We start from the raw sequence: 19,338 nt of genomic DNA, 5'->3' as shown, positions 1-19,338 counted from the left end.
TTGATTCAAAAAGGGGCCCAGTGCAGTGGCTCATATCTGTAGTCCCAGCTACCCCGAAGGCTGAGACAGGAGGATCTCGTGAGCCCAGGAGGTTAAGGCTGCAGTGAGCTGTGATCGCACCGTCGAAGGGACTTCTATTGCTGAATGAAAAAGTACATATTTTCCCAGTAAATTGTATGTAATGAGGAATAAAGCAACTAGATCCCTGAATTCACAGGTGGAAAGCAATGTTTCAGATTCTATAAAGCAGCAAATCAAACAATAACTTAAAAGTTTTTCTTATGTTATGAGATACCATAAAGCTACAAACCCACAAAAGATATTGTTGCTTAGTCCTATAAGGTTAAAAACAAAATCAAAACGTTTCCTGTCACTCGAGGCTGAATTTACTCATTTTCCACAAACAAATTTTCTTTTTCTTTGGGGTTATGGAAAAGGTGAGGTTCATGCACATCATTTTTTGTCAGCAAGCTTTCAGATTGCTTCAAAGAAAGATTCCTGTATTTATAGAGAGGGAAAAAAAGCATTAAATTAAAAAAATGAAAGTATCCCCAAAAGGTAGCAAACATATAGAATCTAGGACACAATAACAATATTAAAGGCTAATGATTAATCACCAAACAGTGTGAATTTTGCCGGGCTTTAAAAAGGAAGCAGAAACAAAGATTTTCCTCTTGGTGTAGTGAAGAATGTGAAAAATCTATGATTTGTGAGAGATATGGAAATAATATTAGAGGAAAGGTGGACCAGGTCTAAGATGAGGCAAATTTGAGGTGTCTGGGGCTTCTTATATTTTGCACCCAGATTGTCCTTATAATGCAAAATAATCATACATATCCATTTATTCCATATTGTTTTTAATATATAAATGTTTAATATGTATATAAATGTTTTATATGTATATAAAACAGTAGATTAATTGGCACTTTTTTCACATTTCAACTATTTCTCTCATTGTTTAAATTGTAATTTACATAGTTAAATTCACCCTTTTCAGTGTAAATTCACCCAGTTCAGCAAGCTTTCATAAACATGTCTTATAACCATCAATGCAATAAAGATACAGAACATTACTCTCATTCTCCAAAATTATCTTGTACTGACCCTTTGCAGTCAACCCTTTCTCCCGCCTCCAGTTTCTGGCAACTGCTGATCTGTTTTCTGTCTCTGTAGTTTTTGCTTTTGCCAGAAAGTCGTACAAATAGAAGCATATTATATAGTATGTAGCCTTTTGAGTCTGGTTTCTTTCACTTAGCATAATGCTTTTGAGATCCAAGTTGTTGAGTATATCACTAGTTCATTCCTTTGTATTGCTGAATAGTATTCCATTGTATAGATGTACCACAGTTTGTTTATCCATTCCTCAGATGAAAACCTTTGGAATTGCAGTGAGTTGAGATTGCACCACTGCCCTCCAGCCTGGGCGACAGAGCGAGACTCTGTCTCAGAAAAAGAAAAAAAAAAAAAGAAAGAAAACCTTTGGATTGTTTCCAGTTTTTGGTGATTATGAATAATATTATAAATGTTCAGGTACAGGTTTTTGTGAGTATACGTTTTCATTTCACTTGGGAAAATAACCAGGAGTGAACCACTAGCTGCTAGAAGTGTTAAATGTATGTTTACCTTTTTTTTTTTTTTTTTTTGAAGGAGGCTGGAGTGCAGTAGTGTGATCATAGCTCACTACAGGCTTGAACTCCGGGGATCAAGTGATCTTCCAAGTGATCCTTCCACCGTAGCCTCTTAAGTAGCTGGGACTACAGGCATGTACCACCATGCCCAGCTTAACGTTATAAGAATATGTCAAACTGGCTGGGTACAGTGGTTTGCATCTGCATTCGCAGCACTTTGGGAGGCTGAGGAGGGAGGATTGCTTAAGTATGAGTTTGAGACCAGCCTGGACAGTATAGTGAGACCCGGTCTGTACAAAAAAGTTTAAATGGGGCTTATAGTATTCTTAAAAGAGTTCCATTGTCTTTTAAAATTTGTTTGGATAGGCTGGGTGCGGTGGTTCACGCCTGTAATCCCAGCACTTTGGGAGGTCAAGATGGGCGGATCATGAGGTCTGGAGGTCGAGACCATCCTGGCTAACACAGTGAAACTCTGTCTCTACTAAAAATACAAAAAACTGGCCGGGCATGGTGGCGGGCGCCTGTAGTCCCAGCTACTTGGGAGGCTGAGGCAGGAGAATGGTGTGAACCCGGGGAGGTGGAGCTTGCAGTGAGCCGAGATCACGCCACTGCACTCCAGCCTGGGTGACAGAGCGAGACTCCGTCTCCAAAAAAAAAAATTTTGTTTGGATAAGATTCAGCTTTCAAAATATAGGCATTTTAAAATGGAAAATAATATAATTCTTTTGAATTAGGTCTTATATAACTCTTGTTCACAGAGTAAACCATTGACCGAGTTGAGATCAGAAGTCACAAAAACTAGCTTGTTTTAACTAAAACTAGTCTGTTTTAACTAAAAAAAGTTTTTGTTTTTTGAGACAAGGTCTTGCACTGTCGCTCAGTCTGGAGTGCAGTGGCACAATCGCGGCTCACTGCAGCCTCAACCTCCTGGGCTCAAGCAATCCTCTCACCTTAGCCTCCCCAGTAGCTGGGACTACAGAGACATGCCACTACACCTGAAATTTTTTCTTATGGAGATGAGGTCTCATTGTGTTGCCTAGGCTGGTTTTGAACCCCTGGCCTCAAGCAATCCTCTCTCCTTTCTCAGCTTCCCAAAGTGCTGGAATTATAGGCATGAGCCACCTCACCCAGCCTAAAAATCTATGTTGCTTATCACTATTGTGCTTTTTATGGGAAGGAGGGGAGTATCCTAATTTCAAAATGGTTCTTTGAGAACTGCATATCCAAATATTAACATTATACCTACATTACTGATACACATAAGCTTATTTTGCATATAAAATTAAATAGACTGTTACGTTTAACAAAGCAAAATTTGCAAGTGAGTTTATATAACATCATTCCAGAGTTTTGTGACTAAAAATATCTGAGTTTTAAAAATTCTTTCCTAAGCACATAGATCTGTTGTTAGAACTGTTCAAACATAGCCTTAACAGTGAAGGAAAGTTGTTTTAACTGTTATTCAAGTTCACTTTTTAATTCAAAGAAACCTAATGCTTCCATATTCTAACAAAGGGTACTAGATATTTTATAAATAGCTAAATAATATGCAGTGAATATTTCCTGTGAATTATGCGTCCCAGTGATTTGTATTCCTTAAAGGTATCTGAAATTAAGGGCATTTTTACCCAGCTAGAAAGTTACTATTTTTACGTTAACAAAAGAGATGGATTGACTCTATTAACATTGCTTGGGTTTGAAAGATAGTTAAATAATCAAGTAACAATTTGTTTTTCATTGTATGGTGCTACACAGTATTCTCGGTGGATTTTATATGCAATATATAAATGCATTTAATGTCTATTTTAAAATTACTAAGGTTCAAGCACCTCCTAGCATGTTTGCAAAGAGAGGAAACATCTGTCAGAAGTATTTACTGTGACAAACACAGAAAGAAGCAATAATGTGTACCTTTTTGTTTGTTTAATACCATATTTTAAAAAATTGAACAGTGAAGGCATTTGTTCAGAATCAGCCTTTAAATAAAAAATAGGTTTGACCTAATCTTTAATTAAAGTATACATTGATAGTATCAAGTTCAGTTTGAGGGTCAAAAACAACGCCAATGAGTCTGACTTTTTCCTCCCAGTAGAGAAAGTAGGCTTGTATAAATATACATGAGCACAGATTGCACGCATTTATAAAAGAGGTGGAAAACATTCCCCTGTCTTTGGACAGATGTTGCTTCACTGGCTCCACATAGGATACAGGCACAGCCCCCAGTGTGTAGAACCCTAAAGGAGTGTGGGGCACATACCTTTAGCTTTTTGGAAGATGCACTGTAAGCTTATTTCCACCTCTGAGCAGGCTCCCCACCTTGAATATTAAATATAGAGTGTAGGGACACGTCTGCTGATGCCAGCTCATTCTTTCCCTTAAAGTAATTAAGGCAAGCGGTAGCTTTAATCAATTTTTTGGAAACTAAAAATCTGTTCTTTGTGTTTAGGCTGAGTATTTTGTTTTTAACACTTTACTGATCTTCTAGCTGTATTTTCATTATCTCCTAGATTTATGTTAAATTACTAAAATTAGCAAAAGGCATGCCCTAAAAATCTGTATCAAGAGTTTGATGAAACTCTGTAATATATTTGATTACCTTTTATTAAAGAGAGGTAGAACTGATAATCTCATTTAATATGGATTAAATCTTTTGATATACTAAAACAATATTTTGGCATACCTAAGGTGAAAGTATTGCCTGAGGAAATAATAAGCATTTAAAAATTTATGTAATGCTTTTCCACAGGATAAAATTGAAGACTCAGGATTGAACGTAATTGGCTTCACTTGATGGTGGCAGAGGCAGGACATTCTTACGTTCTCACAGAACCCTTCTGGTTTGCTGGCTTCATTTAGGATAGCCTATCTTTGCAGTACATAGTAGTTTGTATTTTAAAAAATGCATTTAGTTCTGTATTTAGTGTCCGTAGTTAGGAAAATGAGGGTAGAGTGATTTATTTGATGTTTTATCAGTGCACTGCTAGTGACTTGAGCTTTGCTTGGGGCTATAGAATATGTGGAATGGGCCACAGCTCACTATTGATCTAACAATGCATGTGGCAATGTATAGAATTCATCAACATTGTTTTCTGAAGCTGTGTACATTTTTATTGTTTTATTTTCTTCCTTGATGATATACTAGCAAGATTTTTCAAAATGCTTGGCAAAGAAACAAAACTTAAGAACACTGTTGTGGAATTGGTAACAGTTGTGTAAATCTTTAAGAAACTATTGTGTCCATATTGCCTGTGGACAAGTAGGCAATGGTTTGGTGTTAATGGCAATGGACATAAGCAGTAAATGTCTCACATAGCTCCTGTTTTATTGTGAATGGAGAGGAGGCAAGACCAAAACGAGGACTCCCTGCATATCCTTTCACTTCTCCCCAAATAAAGCATTTTCCATACCCACAGACCTTCTCTCTCCTAAGACTGCATCCCAGCAAGCCTGAGCCACTCTGCAGGGAATAGGGGTAGGACAGTGCAGCAGTAATGTTCACAGGGCTTCTTGAGGTGGGCTGTACTAGGCAATTCTAAATCATCATCCCTTGATGGGACCCTGCAAAGAGCGTGTCATGATAAGCCCACTTGACCTTCAGCAGGCAGTTCTGGGAAAAGGAAAACGATTCCAAAGTATGTCCCCTGGCTCTGTTTACTTTCTCAATGAAATATGCTATTGGCCTTTAGTATATTGCGATCACTAATCTGATTGGGTTGGAAGGATCAATAGAGCAATCATTATATTGATTATAAATGAAAAAATAAGTTTAATGCAAAATTTATAAGATGTATTAGGATCTGGTTTTTAAAGCCCATAGCATTTATCACACTATAGAGTAATTATATCATATTTGACTCCCCAGCTAGCTTGTGGTAAAATATTTGAGATCAGGATTATCTTATTTGAGTTTTTATATTCAGTGTTGCCCAGCATATGGCAGATGTCTCATGTTTTATATATAAATGAAGTTACTTTCTGGTATGGGTATTTATTTATTTAATTTATTGAGGTGTGGTCCCACTCTGTTGCCCAGGCTGGAGTGCAGTGGAGCGATCTCAGCTCATTGCAACCTCTGTCTCCCAGGCTCAAGTGACCCTCCCACCTCAGCCTCCAAAGTAGCTGGGACTAAAGGCATGCACCACCATGTCCAGCTAATTTTTGTATTTTTTTTTTTGTAGAGAATGGCTTTCTCCATGTTGGCCAGGCTGGTCTTGAACTCCTGGACTAAAATGATCTGCCCACCTAAGCCTCCCAAAATGCTGGGATTACAGGCGTGAACCACTGTCCCCAGCTCTGGTTTATTTTTCCATCAAAGCAATACCTTTTTAAACCAAAAAGCAAATTTTTCCTCATCAGGAGAAACTTCTGCCTCCTTCAGAGACAACAGCTTAAAAATCTCGTTTGTAGAAGTGGTGAAAGTAGCCTAATTCTGTAGGCCTCTGGACTTTCTGCAACCATATGCTCTGAAGTCGCCCACCCACTGGTGGACTACTCATCATCAGCTAGGCCTCAGGCTCCTTTGACAGAATCCCTGATCACTGAGACATCTTTACCTACTGCCTCTGGGACCTTCCTGAGTCCCCTACCTTACCTCAGTGGGTGTATCCAGTCTAACTCCCAAGTCTTCTGGAAACACCCCTTCCCATTGTAACTTTCTGACTGTTTGGGCAGACCAACAATGAACTTTTTTTTCTTTCTTTGTATGTTTGGCCAAAAAGGATTGAGAACAAAGAACTAGGAGACAGATTGGATGGCCTCTGTTCCTCTTTGTTTACTGTGAAGATGTCTCCTTCCCACCAAAAAGATAAAGTCACATAAATATTTGAAAGAACCTACCCCATCTCTTCAATAATTTTAGTGTAATCTTCTCGGGAACTTTCTGGAGATGCATTTCCATTTACAGGGTATCTCTGTATTTCAGAGAAAAAGACTAATTTTGGCTTACCCACCTGTGGGTAATAAAAAGGAACTATGTGATGCATTGTTTTGAAGTTACCTGTAGCACACAAAGAAATAAAAGCATTCTGCTTTGAAATTAATAACTAAATTGTAAAAAAGGGTATAACAATATTAGATTATCTAAAAATTAAATAAAGCTAAATGAATACACAGGAAAACTAGTAATAAAATTAATAACCCAAGGAAAAAATAGCACAGACTTTCATATACAAAAACCTATACAGGAAAGTTCATGGTCAACTCTTAAAAATAAAATAAAATGAGCGTGCCAACATTAATATAAATATTAACTGCCCTTAATTTTACCGTTCTGAGTTAGTTTATTTTTTCAAATTGTTTAACTTGTAGGGAGTAAATTAGTCGTGTATCGTTTTGGGGATATGTCCATACCTTTATTCTGGCACTTAACATTCCAAATCATTTACCTGCTTTCAGATCCTCCTCCCTTTCCAGCAGTAATTTCCTTTTAAGTGGGGACAGCCCTATTTTCACAGTGGCTGGCATATTCTTGGACATATTCAAGGTGCTTAATAAATGTTTATTAAATGTTTGTTATGAATTTTTCTATAGAAGTGCTATAAAAGAAAGTGCTAAAAGATGTGAGTATATTTTGGATTTTATTAAGATATTAAAGTATGTTTACAATTTTGTGTTATATAGCTATATGGCTATACTTAGGATAAGATTTTTAAATTGTAAGATCCTTGAAGTTAGAGGTTATAATAATTCCTATAATTTTACCATAATCCCCAATATAGAGCTCCAAATTTACAAGGCTATCAAAATGCATAAAAGATTAGGAAATACAAAAATTATTACCATCTTTTTAAGAATTCCTGTTCCCTTACAATATATTTGGTTGTACAGAGGTGCCTTTAAAAGGTTCGTCTTAACTCTTCTAAAGACCTGAAAGGTAGGTATACTGTAGATTTTGAAAATACATAGTATATTTTCTAGATTTTAATTTATGCTTTCCCTTTCTCTTGCACAGTTATAAAAGAGTCTTTGCATAAAGACCATATAGTATGCTATTGGACATATACAAAAGGATAGGGTTATTATATATTACATACATGTGTACAGGGATGTCACTGCTTTTAAGCCTGAGAGTTCCAGGTTTGTACCATCTGTTTGGATGGGGATGGCAAATATGGGCAAAGGGTAGGGAGGACCTACAAATGGCCAACGAAGAATAACCAAGTACTCCTGAGAAAAGCTCAGAAAATTTTCTGCTGCAGCTACTCAGTGTGTCCACTTTAAATTTTATTTTAATTGATTTTAGAGACCATTTTTTTTTGAGACAGAGTGTCATCTTGTCACCCAGGCTGGAGTGCAGTGGCACGATCTTGGCTCACTACAGCCTTTGCCTCCTGGGTTCAAATGATTCTCCTGCCTCAGCCTCCCTAGTAGCTGGGATTATAGGCGCCCGTCACCACACCCGGCTAATCTTTGTACTATTAGTAGAGACGGGGTTTCACCATGTTGGCCAGGCTGGTCTTGAACTCCTGACCTCAGGTGATCTGCCCGCCTTAGCCTCCCAAAGTGCTGGGATTACAGGCATGAGCCACCGCACCCGGCCAAGACCATTTTTCAATATAGTAAATTATGTAATCTATTTGAGTACTCCTTTTAAAATTTTGAAATTTGTTGTATTATCCTATTTCCTCTAGCTCCTTTTTAGTTATAAAAATTGTTTACATATCACATATTTCCACATCTGTTATTTTCCCAAATTCCCACCAAATTGAAGTGAATTTCTAAGTAGAGCATTATTGCTTTAGAACATTAATTGTCCTTATATCCCAGCTTAATTTAGCCTGTGCCCCCTGCTAGCTTTGTGAACTCAAGACAAGTCACTTCATTTTCTGAAACTGAACTTTCTCATCTGCAAAATGCATATAATGATCTTCTGCCTCACAGGTTATAATGATTAAATGCAATAATGTGTGTAAATATCTGAAATGTTTAGCACAGTAAATGTCAGTTCTTTTTTCTTCCCTTGCCCCCTCTTCTTTGCCTTCTAATTCTGAGTGCTTTCCATTTTAAATTATTAATAATTATCATAACAGCAACTACCACAAGGTCTGAAATGAAGCTTACATACTGTAACATTCTATATGGACTTTAAAAAATTGTAGCAAAACTATTTAACATGAGATCTACCCTCCTTTTTTTTTTTTGTTTTGTTTTGTTTTTTGAGACGATGTCTTGCTCTGTCACCCAGGCTGGGGTGCAGTGGTGCCATCTTGGCTCACTGCAGCCTCTGCCTCCCAGGTTTAAGCAGTTCTCTTGCCTCATCCTCCCAAGTAACTGGGACTACAGGGGCATGCCACCACACCCAGCTAATTGTTTTGTATTTTTGGTAGAGATGGGGTTTCACCATATTGGCCAGGCTGGTCTTGAACTCCTGACCTCAAGTGATCTGACTGCCTCAGCCTCCCAAAGTGCTGAGATTACAGGCGTGAGCCACCACGCCCAGCCAAAATCTACCCTCTTAACAAAGTTTTAAATGTACATTTTTTTTTTTTTTACCGTAGGTACAATGTCGTATAGTAGATCTCTAGAGTTTATTCATCTTCTTTGGCCGAAACTTTATGCCCATTGATTAGTAAGTCTCCCTTTCCTCCCCTCAGCTGCTGGCAATAGCACTCCACTCTTTGAGTCTATGAATTTAACTATTTTAGGTATCTTATATAAGTTGAATCAGTATTTGTCTTTCTTTGACCTGGCTCATTTCACTTAGCATAATATCCTCAAGGCTCACCCATGTTGTCACATATTGCAGAATTTCCTCTCTTTGTAAAGCTGAGTAGTGCTTTATGTTCCATTTAATATATACTTCCTTTATCTATTCATCTGTCCAATGTCTGTGTACCTTGTTTCCACATCTTGACTATTGCGAATAGTGCTGCAATGAACATAGGAGTACTGATGTCTCTTGGAAATCCTGATTTCAATTCTTTTGGATAAATATCCATAAGTGGGATTGTTGGGTCATATGGCAGTCCTATTTTTAACTTTTTGAGGAATGTTCATACTGTTTGCTATAGTGGCTGCACCATTTTACATTCCCACCAACAGTGTGCAAAGGTTCCAGTTTCTTCACATCCTCTGTAACACGTGTTGCCTTTTTTAAAATAATAGCCATCTGGGCACAATGGCTCTTGTCTGTAATACCAGCACTTTGGGGGGCCGAGGCAGGTGGATCACTTGAGTTCAGGAGTTGGAGACCAGTCTGACCAATATGGCGAAACCCCATCTCTATTAAAAATGCAAAATTAGCCAGGTGTGGTGGTACATGCCTGTAATCTCAGCTACTCGGGAGGCTGAGGCAGGAGAATTGCTTGAACCCAGGAGGCGGAGGTTGCAGTGAGCTGAGATCATGCCATTGCACTCCAGCCTAGGCAACAAGAGTAAAACTCTGTCTCGAAAAAAAAAAAAAAAGCCATCCTGACAGGTGTGAGGTGATAGCTCATATCTATTTTGATTTGCATTTCCCTGATGATTACTGACATTGAGTATTTCTTCATATACCTGTTGGCCATTTGTATGTCTTCTTTGGAGAAATTTGTATGTCTTCTTTGGAGGAACAAAAACCACTATTTGTTTAAGGGACTTTTCTTTCCCCATTGTGTAGTCTAGGCACCTTGTCAAAGATCAGTTGACTACATATGCATGGATTTTTTTCCTGGGCACTCTATTCTGTTCCATTTCTCTATATGTCTCTCTTCTGCCAGTACCATACTGTTTTGATTACTATATCTATGTAATATATTTCAAAATTAAGAAATGTGATGCCTTCAGCTTTGTTCTTCATTCTTAAGATTGATTTGGCTATTTGTGGTCTTCAGTGGTTCCATATGAATTTTAGAATTGCTTTTTTCTATTTATATAAAAAATGCCATTGGGATTTTGATAGAAATTGCAATGAATCTGTGGATCACTTTTGGTCTTATGGATATTTTACAATATTGAGTCTTCAGTTCATTAACATGAGGTGTCTTTTCATTTGTGTCTTGTTTAATTTCTTTTAAAATTTATAAGCAGACATTGCAGAAGATGTCTTGTTTAATTTTTTTCATCAATGTTTTGTAGTTTTCAGCATATGTCTTTCACCTCCTTAATTAAATTTATTCCTGGGTATTTTATTCTTTTGTTGTTATTGTAAATGGGATTATTTTCATAATTTCTTTTCAGATAGTTTGTTGTTAATTTATCTATATGACTTTAAACATTGTTTTTGGGCGGGGTGCAGTGGCTCATACCTGTAATCCCAGGATTTTGGAAGGCCGAGGTGAGTGGATCACTTGAGTTCAGGAGTTCAAGACCAGCCTGGCCAACATGGTGAAATCCCATCTACTAAAAATACAAAAAGTAGTCAGGTGTGGTGGCACACGCCTGTAATCCCAGCTACTAGGGAGGCTGAGGCAGGAGAATTGCTTGAACCTGGGAGGCAGAGGTTGCAATGAGCTGAGATCGTGCCACTGCACTCCAGCCTGGGTGACAGAGAGATACTCTATCAAAAAAAAAAAAATTGTTTTTGTTAGTTGGGGCTCACACTAGATTATAAAGAGATTAATAAGGACTGTTTTGGGAAAATTAAATGGCTAATTTAAAAAAATTTAGTTGAGACATAATTGTACATATTTATAGGGTACATAGTGATGTTGCAATACATATAATGTATAGTGATCAAATCAGGGAAATTAGCATATATATCATCTCAAACATTTATCATTTCTTTGTGTTGGGAACATTCAATATTCTCCTTCTAGCTATTTGAAACTATATATGATTGTTAACTACGGTCATCCTATAGTGCAGGGGTCCCCAACCCCAATGGTCCTGGTCTGTGGCCTATTAGAAACTGGGCCGCACAGCAGAAGGTGAGTGGCAGGTGAGCGAGTGAAGCTTCATCTGTATTTACAGCTGCTCTCCATAACTCGCATTACCACCTGAGCTCTGCCTCCTATCAGATCTGCTACAGCATTAGATTCTCATAGGAACACGAACCCTGTTGTGAACTGTGCATGTGAGGGATCTAGGTTGTGAACTCCTTATGAGAATCTAATGCCCGATGATCTGTCACTGTCTCCCATTACTCCCAGATTGGATCATCTAGTTGTAGGAAAAAAAGCTCAGGGCTCCCGCTGACTCTACGTTATGGTGAATTACGATTTCATTATACATTACAGTGCAATGTTAATAGAAATAAAGTGGGCCGGGCACGGTGGCTCACGCTTGTAATCCCAGCACTTTGGGAGGCCGAGGCGGGCGGATCATGAGGTCAGGAGATCGAGGCCACAATGAAACCCCGTCTCTATTAAAAATACAAAAAATTAGTCAGGCGTGGTGGCGGGCGCCTGTAGTCCCAGCTACTCGGAGAGGCTGAGGCAGGAGAATGGCGTGAACCCGGGAGGCGGAGCTTGCAGTGAGCCGACATTGCACCACTGCACTCCAGCCTGGGCGACAGAGCGAGACTCTGTCTCAAAAAAAAAAAAAAAAAGAAATAAAGTGCACAAGAAATGTAATGTACCTGTATCATCCCAAAACAATATCCCCTTCCACCACACTTCTGGTCCATGGAAAAACTGTCTTCCACAAAACCAGTCCCTGGTGCTACAAAGGTTGGGGACAGCTGCTATAGAACTCTAAAGTTTATTCCGTGTATCTGGTTGTAATTTTGTAACCTTTACCAAATCTCTCTCTTCCCTTGCCTTATTCCCTCTGCCCTTCCCAGTCTGTAGTATCCTCGTTCTACTTTTTAATTCTATGAGATCAACTTTTTGGTTTTTTTTTTTTTTTTTTTAGCTTTCACAGATGAGAACATGCCCTGTTTCACTTTATGTTTCTTATTTCACTTAACATAATGTCCCCCATTTCCATCCATGTTGTTGTGAATAACAGGATTAACAGGATTTCATTCTTATTTATAGTTGAATAGTATTCCATTGTGTATACATACCACATTTTCTTTATCCATTCATCTGTTGGACACTTAGGGCAATTCTGTATCTTGGCTATTGTGAATACTCCTGCAACAAACATGAGGGTGTGGATGTCTCCTTGATACACTGATTTCTTTTCCTTTAGATAGATGGTCAATAGTGGGATTGCTAAATCTGGTAGTTCTATTTGTAGGTTTTTGTTTGTTTTGTGTTTTTTTTTTTTTTGAGACGGAGTCTTGCTCTGTCACCCAGGCTGAAGTGCAGTTGTGTGATCTCAGCTCACTGCAACCTCCGCCTTCCAGGCTTAAGAAATTCTCTGCCTCAGCCTCCCGAATAGCTGGGATTACAGGCGTGTGCCACCACGCTCAGCTAATTTTTTTTGTATTTTTAGTAGAGACGAGGTTTCACCATCTTGGCCAGGCTGATCTTGAACTCCTGACCTATGATCCACCTGCCTCGGCCTCCCAAAGTGCTGGGATTACAGGTGTGAGCCATCGTGCCCACTCTTGCTTTTTTTTTTTAAGAGACAGGGTCTTGCTCTGTTGTCCAGGAGTGCAGTGGCGTGATCATAGCTCACTGCAGCTTCAAACTCCTGGGCTCAAGTAATCCCCCTGCCTGAGCCTCCTGAGTAGCTGGGACTACAGGTGTGTACTACCACACTGAGCTAATTTTCTTTCTTTCTTTTTTGAGATGGAGTCTTGCTCTGTTTCCCAGGCTGGAGTGCAATGGCATGATCTTGGCCCACTGCAACCTCCGCCTTCCAGGTTCAATAGATTCTCCTGTCTCAGCCTCCCCAGTAGCTGAGACTACAGGTGTGCACCACCATGCCTGACTAATTTTTGTATTTTTAGTAGAGAAGGGGTTTCACCATGTTGGCCAGGCTGGTCTTGAACTCCTGACCTCAAGTGATCCACCTGCCTTGGCCTCCAAAAGTGCTGGGATTACAGGCATGAGCCACCTCGCGTGGCTGCTAATTTTAAAAATAATGTTTTTGAAGAGATGGTGTCTTGCTTTGTTGCCCAGGCTGGTCTTGATCTCCTAGTCTCAACTCATACTCCTGCCTTGGCCTCCAAAAGCACTGGGATTACAGTTGTAAGCCACCACATCCAGCCCCCTATTTGTAGTTTTTTGAGGAACCTCCATTCTGTTCTCTATAGTGGTTGTACAACTTTACATTCCCACTAACGGTGTATAAGAGAGCTCCCTTTTCTCTGCATCCTCACCAGCTGTATTAGTCCATTTTCATGCTGCTGATAAAGACATACCTGAGACTTGGGTAATTTATAAGGAAAAAGAGGTTTAATGGACTCACAGTTCCACATGGCTGGGGAGGCCTCACAATCATGGCAGAAGGCAAAAGGCACGTCTTACGTGGTGGCAGATGAGAGAATGAGAGCCAGACAAAAGGGGAAACTCCTTACAAAATCATCAGATCTCATGAGACTTATCCACTACCACGAGAACAGTGTGGGAGAAACCGCCCCCATAATTCAATTATCTCCCACCAGGCCCCTCCCACAACACATGGGAATTATGGAAGCTACAATTCAAGATGAGATTTGGGTGGGGACACAGCCAAACCATATCACCAGCATTTGATTTTTATTTTTTGAGACTAAGTCTCGCTCTGTCACCCAGGCTAGAGTGCAGTGGTGCGATCTCAGCTCACTGCCAATGTCCTCCTCCTGGGTTCAAGCGATTCTCGTGCCTCAGCCTTCCAAGTAGCTGGGATTGCAGGTGTGCACCACCACGCCTGGCTAATTTTTGTATTGTCAGTAGAGACAGGGTTTCACCATCTTGGCCAGGCCGTTCTTGAACTCCTGACTTCAAGTGATCCACCCACCTCAGCCTCCCAAAGTGCTGAGATTACAGCCGTGAGCCACTGTGCCTGGCCAGCTGTTGTTATTTTTTGTCTTTTTGTTAATAGCCATCCTAACTGGGATGAGATGACAGCTCACTGTGGTTTTGATTTGCATTCCTGATGATTAAGTGATACTGGGCATATCTTTTATTTGTTGGCCATTTGTATGTCTTCTTTTCAGAAATGTCTGTTCAGATCCTTTGCCCATTTTAAAACTGGATTGTTGTTTTTTTGCTGTTGAGATGTTTCAGTTTCTTGTATATTCTGAATAATAATCCCGTCAGATAAATAGTTTACAGATATTTTTCCCATTCTATAGGTTGTCTTTTCACTCTTCCCTTCGCTGTGCAGAAGCTTTTTAGTTTGACATAATCCCACTCATTTATTTTTGTTCTCGTTGCCTGTACTTTTGAGGTTCTATTATAAAATCTTTTCCCAGACCAATGTCCTGAAGCATTTCCTCTGTTTTCTTCTAGTAGTTTTATAGTTTCAGGTCTTATATTTAGGTCTTTGATCCATACTGAGTTGATTTTTGCATAGGGTGATAGCTGGGGGTCTAGTTTCATTCTTCTGCATATGGATATCCAGTTTTCCCATCACCATTTATTGAAGAGGAGGATAGCTTGAGCTGAGGATTTCAAGATTAGCTTGGGCAACACAGTGAGACCTCATCTCTACAAAAAATATTTTAAAATTAGCCAGTTATGGTTGCACACACCTGTCATCTCAGCTACTTGGGAGTTCTGAGGCAGGAGGATCATTTGAGCCTGGGAGATGGAAGCTGTAGTGAGCTGTGATACAATGTATGTTCTTGGCACCTTTGTCAAAAATCAGTTGGCTGTAGCTAAGTGGATTGGTTTCTGGGTTCTCTATTCTGTTCTACTAGTCTATGTTTCTGTTTTTATACCAGTACTATGGTGTTTTGGTTACTATAGCTTTGTTGTATATCTTGAAGTCTAGTAGTGTGGTGGCTCTGGCTTTGTTGGTTTTGCTCAGTATTGCTTTGGTTATTGGGGTTCCACACACAATTTAGGATTTTTTTTCTATTTCTGTGAAGAATGTCATTGGTATTTTTATAGGGATTGCGTTGTATAGATTGCTTTGGTTAGTAGACTATAATTTTTTTTAAGTTGTAAATTTAAAGACATATTATTATTTTGTCAAATTTCATTGAAGTTAACAATTAATTAATGTAGTTGTCCCTAAATTAGGAAGAATTTTTGAAATCAGTTAAAATGAAAGAAACTACATTATTTTTAGAATTGGCCCAATTCTGGGGTGAGGGCTGGTATTAAATATTTTAAAAGTGACATCTTTGGTGTAATACTGAAAATATGTAAAATACTAGAATCCTTACCCTAGGTCTAGTTCTGCCCTTCACAGCCAGCCAGGAATGAACAGAGGAAAAATGCCTTCTGACTATTTTAGAAGTTTCAGATCTTGAGAAATTCACATTGCAACACAGTATATTGCAATATACTCATGAGTATATTATCAACTAAGAAAGTCCCATTCTACTTAATGATTTTCCATAATTTATATTCTTTATTTTTTTCAGATGGGGTCTTGCTCTGTTCCCAGGCTGGAGTGAAGTGGCACAATCACGCTCACTACAGCCTTGATCTCCCAGGCTCCAGTGATCGTCCTCCCTCAGCCTCCCAAGTAGTTGGGATGACAGGCACATGCCACCATGCCTGGCTAATTTTAAAATATTTTTTGTATAGATGAGGTTTCACTATGTTGCCCAAGCTGATCTTGAACTCCTAGGCTCAAATTATCCTCCCACCTCAGCCTCCCGAAGTGCTGGAACTACAGGTGTGAACCACCATGCTTGGCCCATAGTTCGTATTCAGTGAACATGATACGGCAAAATCACTAGAGCTCCATGCCTCTCCACCCGTGCTCCTCCTCGTGTCAGACACCATGTCCTAGAGTGACAGAGCTCCTAGGATATGCTATCTGTGCATAAAGCCTCACTACAGTGTCCCCATTTCCCTTTTCCTATTTCCCTGGCCTAGCCCCTTCACTATGTCCTTATCCCTTCCCTTAGTCAGTTGTAGAACAAGAACATTAGCATTCAAACACTATCATGGAAAGGAGGAAGGGGCTCATCGCAATGTCATGGGCTACAAAATCTGTGGTCAGTTCTTTTTTTTTTTTTCTTTAAGACGGAGTCTTGTTCTGTCACCCAGGCTGGAGTGCAATGGCGCAATCTCGGCTCACTGCAACCTCCACCTCCCGGGTTCAAGTGGTTCTCCTGCCTCAGCTTCTCGAGTAGCCGGGATTACAGGCACCTGCCATCATGCCTGGCTAATTTTTGTATTTTTGTAGAGATGGGGTTTCACCATGTTGGCCAGGATGGTCTTGAACTCCTGACCTCAGGTGATCCGCCTGTCTCGGCCTCCCACAGTGCTGGGATTACAGCCATGAGCCACCGTGCCTGGCCAGACTAGTCAGTTCTTGGATGCTCCAAAATGAAGATAACTGTTACACATTACTCTTAGTTACATTTTGTTGCATTAGTTAGGCAAGGGAGGTTGGTATGTCCTTTGTAACACAACTTTAGGTATATTATAATCCAAATTTTCAGGTGTTGGAGTATGTGCATAAGAAGGGGGACAGTCCACAGATGTGGTCGTGATATATTTTTATTTTCTATCCTGATGAAAAATGTGATTTTTGCACCTTTTTTTTTTTTTTTGAGATGGGGTTTTGCTCTTGTTGCCCAGGCTGGAGTGCAATGGCGCGATCTCGGCTCGCTGCAACCTCCGCCTCTTGGGTTCAAGCGATTCTCCTGCCTCAGCCTCCTGAGTAGCTGGGATTACAGGTGCCTGTCACCACGCCTGGTTAATTTTTTGTATTTTTAGTAGAGACAGGGTTTCATCATGTTGGCCAGGATGGTCTTGAACTGCTGACTTCAGGTGATCCACACGCCTCATCCTCCCAAAGTGCTGGGATTACAGGCGTGAGCCACTGTGCCTGGCCTTTTTGCACTGTTACTTAACAAATATACTAGTGGCTTAGGTTTCACAATTTACATAGCTGATATCATGCACTTTTGCCAGGTATACAATTATACATTTTTCCCCACCCTTATGGCTCTATGGTTACACAAAACCAAACACAGCTGTTGTTCATAGTGGCTACCATTTACATAAACATTATAGGTGAAATTTCCAATACAAGACAAATTGTCCTTATGTACAACTAAGTAAATAAGTTTTTAAAAACCCCATAAAACAACAACAAAAAACTAAACAAAAACCATTTTATTTGTTGGCATTTTTTTGTTGCCTAGAATATTTCCTTTGCTAGAAGAGCAGTCACCTAATGAGTGACAGAGTGCTTACTTATGAGTGAATTGCTTGCATCCTCATTTTTACTGCTCCTTGTTTTGCTGATTTTCTTGGCATCTTTGGATGCTTTCCAATTCATTAGGAATTGTCTTTCTATATTTTTAATTTCTTTTCCATCAAGAAATTCTGGAGAAAAATACATACATTTAAAAAATACAGTATATACATATAAACATAAGTCAAAATATGCACTTCTGGTTCAGAGCACAGAAACTTAAGTTACACCATAGACTGAAATAAATTTGTTTTTAAAATACATTAATTATACAACGCATGTACTTTTGTTGAGATTTTATTTATAGACTTTTTTCTGATTCCAAAAAGAATATGTGCTTGTTATAAACAATGGAAATATCATTAAATAAAACATTAAAAGGCTCTGTAATTATTATCCCCCTTCTTTTTTTTTTTTTTTTTTTGTGTGAGACAAGGTCTTGCTCTGTCATCCAGGCCGGAGTGCATGGAGTGATCTTGGCTTACAGCAACGTCTGCCCCCTGGGGCTCAAGTGATCCTCCCACCTCAGCCTCCCGAGTAGCTGGGACCACAGGTGTGCACCACCATCCCCAACTATTTTTTTGTATTTTTAGTAGAGACAAGGTTTTGCCATGTTGCCCAGGCTGGCCTGGAACTCCTGAGCTTAAGCAATCCGCCTGCCTTGGCCTCCCAAAGTGCTGGGATTACACGCATGAGCCACCGTACCTGACCATACCCCTTATTATGTTTGTTTATTTATTTATTTTTGAGACAGGATCTCACTCTGTCACCCAGGCTGGAACGCAGTGGCATGATCTTAGCTCACTGCAACCTCAAAACTCCTCAGCTTAAGTGATCCTCTTGCCTTAACCTCCCGAGTAGCTAGAACAATAGCCATGTGCCACCATGCCTGGATAATTAAAAACTTTTTTTTTTTTTTTAGAGATGGGATCTCACTATGTTGCCCAGGCTGCTCTTGTATTCCCGGCCTCAAACGATCCTCTCACCTTGGCTTCCCAAAGCCCTGGGATTACAGAGGTGTGATAGAAATTGCGCTTCATAAATTATACAAATAATTTTTGCATGTTGTAAGACATTTGGAAAACACACAAAAAATAAAAAAATTATTTCCCAATGAGAAATAATCACTGATAACATTTTTGTATATTTCTTAGCATGTTTTTATTTTCCATATATGTATATAAAATTGGAATCCTCTATATTAGTTTTGCATCCTGCTTATTAATATTGTGTTGTGAACATTTTACCATGTTTTTCCTTAAATATGGCTTATGTTTCCTTAATGGCTGGTGTTCTGTTGTTTAAGGATATATTATAAAATATTGAACAATTCCCTTATTATAGGATATTTTATACTGCCTATACTGTTTCTTTAATTACATGAATACAGATGACCTTCATTTAATAGAAGGATGATTTTTTTCTTCAAAATTTTTTTCTTTCTTTCCATAGGACTCTGCTTGATAGATTTTTTCTAATAAAATTTATGTATAGTAGTTTTGAAAGTTAGATAGTTTCTCTCATTATCCATGTAATCCACCAGATCCCAGAATGTAGAAAGGATGTAGTAAAATTTATTAGATCACACATT

The 19,338-nt window shown here is 39.1% G+C and overlaps 1 protein-coding gene across 3 annotated transcripts in view; it reads right to left on the bottom strand.

Annotated features, from left to right (window-relative positions):
- Positions 1-266: 266 nt before the first annotated feature.
- Positions 267-19,338, bottom strand: part of PPP1R42 (protein phosphatase 1 regulatory subunit 42) — a 63,042-nt gene continuing 43,970 nt past the window's right edge. The window contains exons 8-10 of one of the 3 annotated variants that reach the window (XM_012496074.2): positions 17,747-17,878; positions 6,465-6,624; positions 387-498 (exon numbers count right to left, since the gene is read on the bottom strand). In XM_012496074.2, coding sequence (XP_012351528.1) covers positions 387-498; positions 6,465-6,624; positions 17,747-17,878 — 404 coding nt within the window. Of the gene's footprint in view, positions 499-6,464; positions 6,625-17,746; positions 17,879-19,338 lie in introns of all 3 variants that reach the window. The other 2 variants (XM_030795221.1, XM_030795222.1) reach the window with 2 other exon arrangements.

This window comes from Nomascus leucogenys, chromosome 16, assembly GCF_006542625.1.
Source record: "Nomascus leucogenys isolate Asia chromosome 16, Asia_NLE_v1, whole genome shotgun sequence".
NCBI lineage: Eukaryota > Metazoa > Chordata > Mammalia > Primates > Hylobatidae > Nomascus > Nomascus leucogenys.
This window is presented reverse-complemented; position numbering and strand designations above follow the sequence as displayed.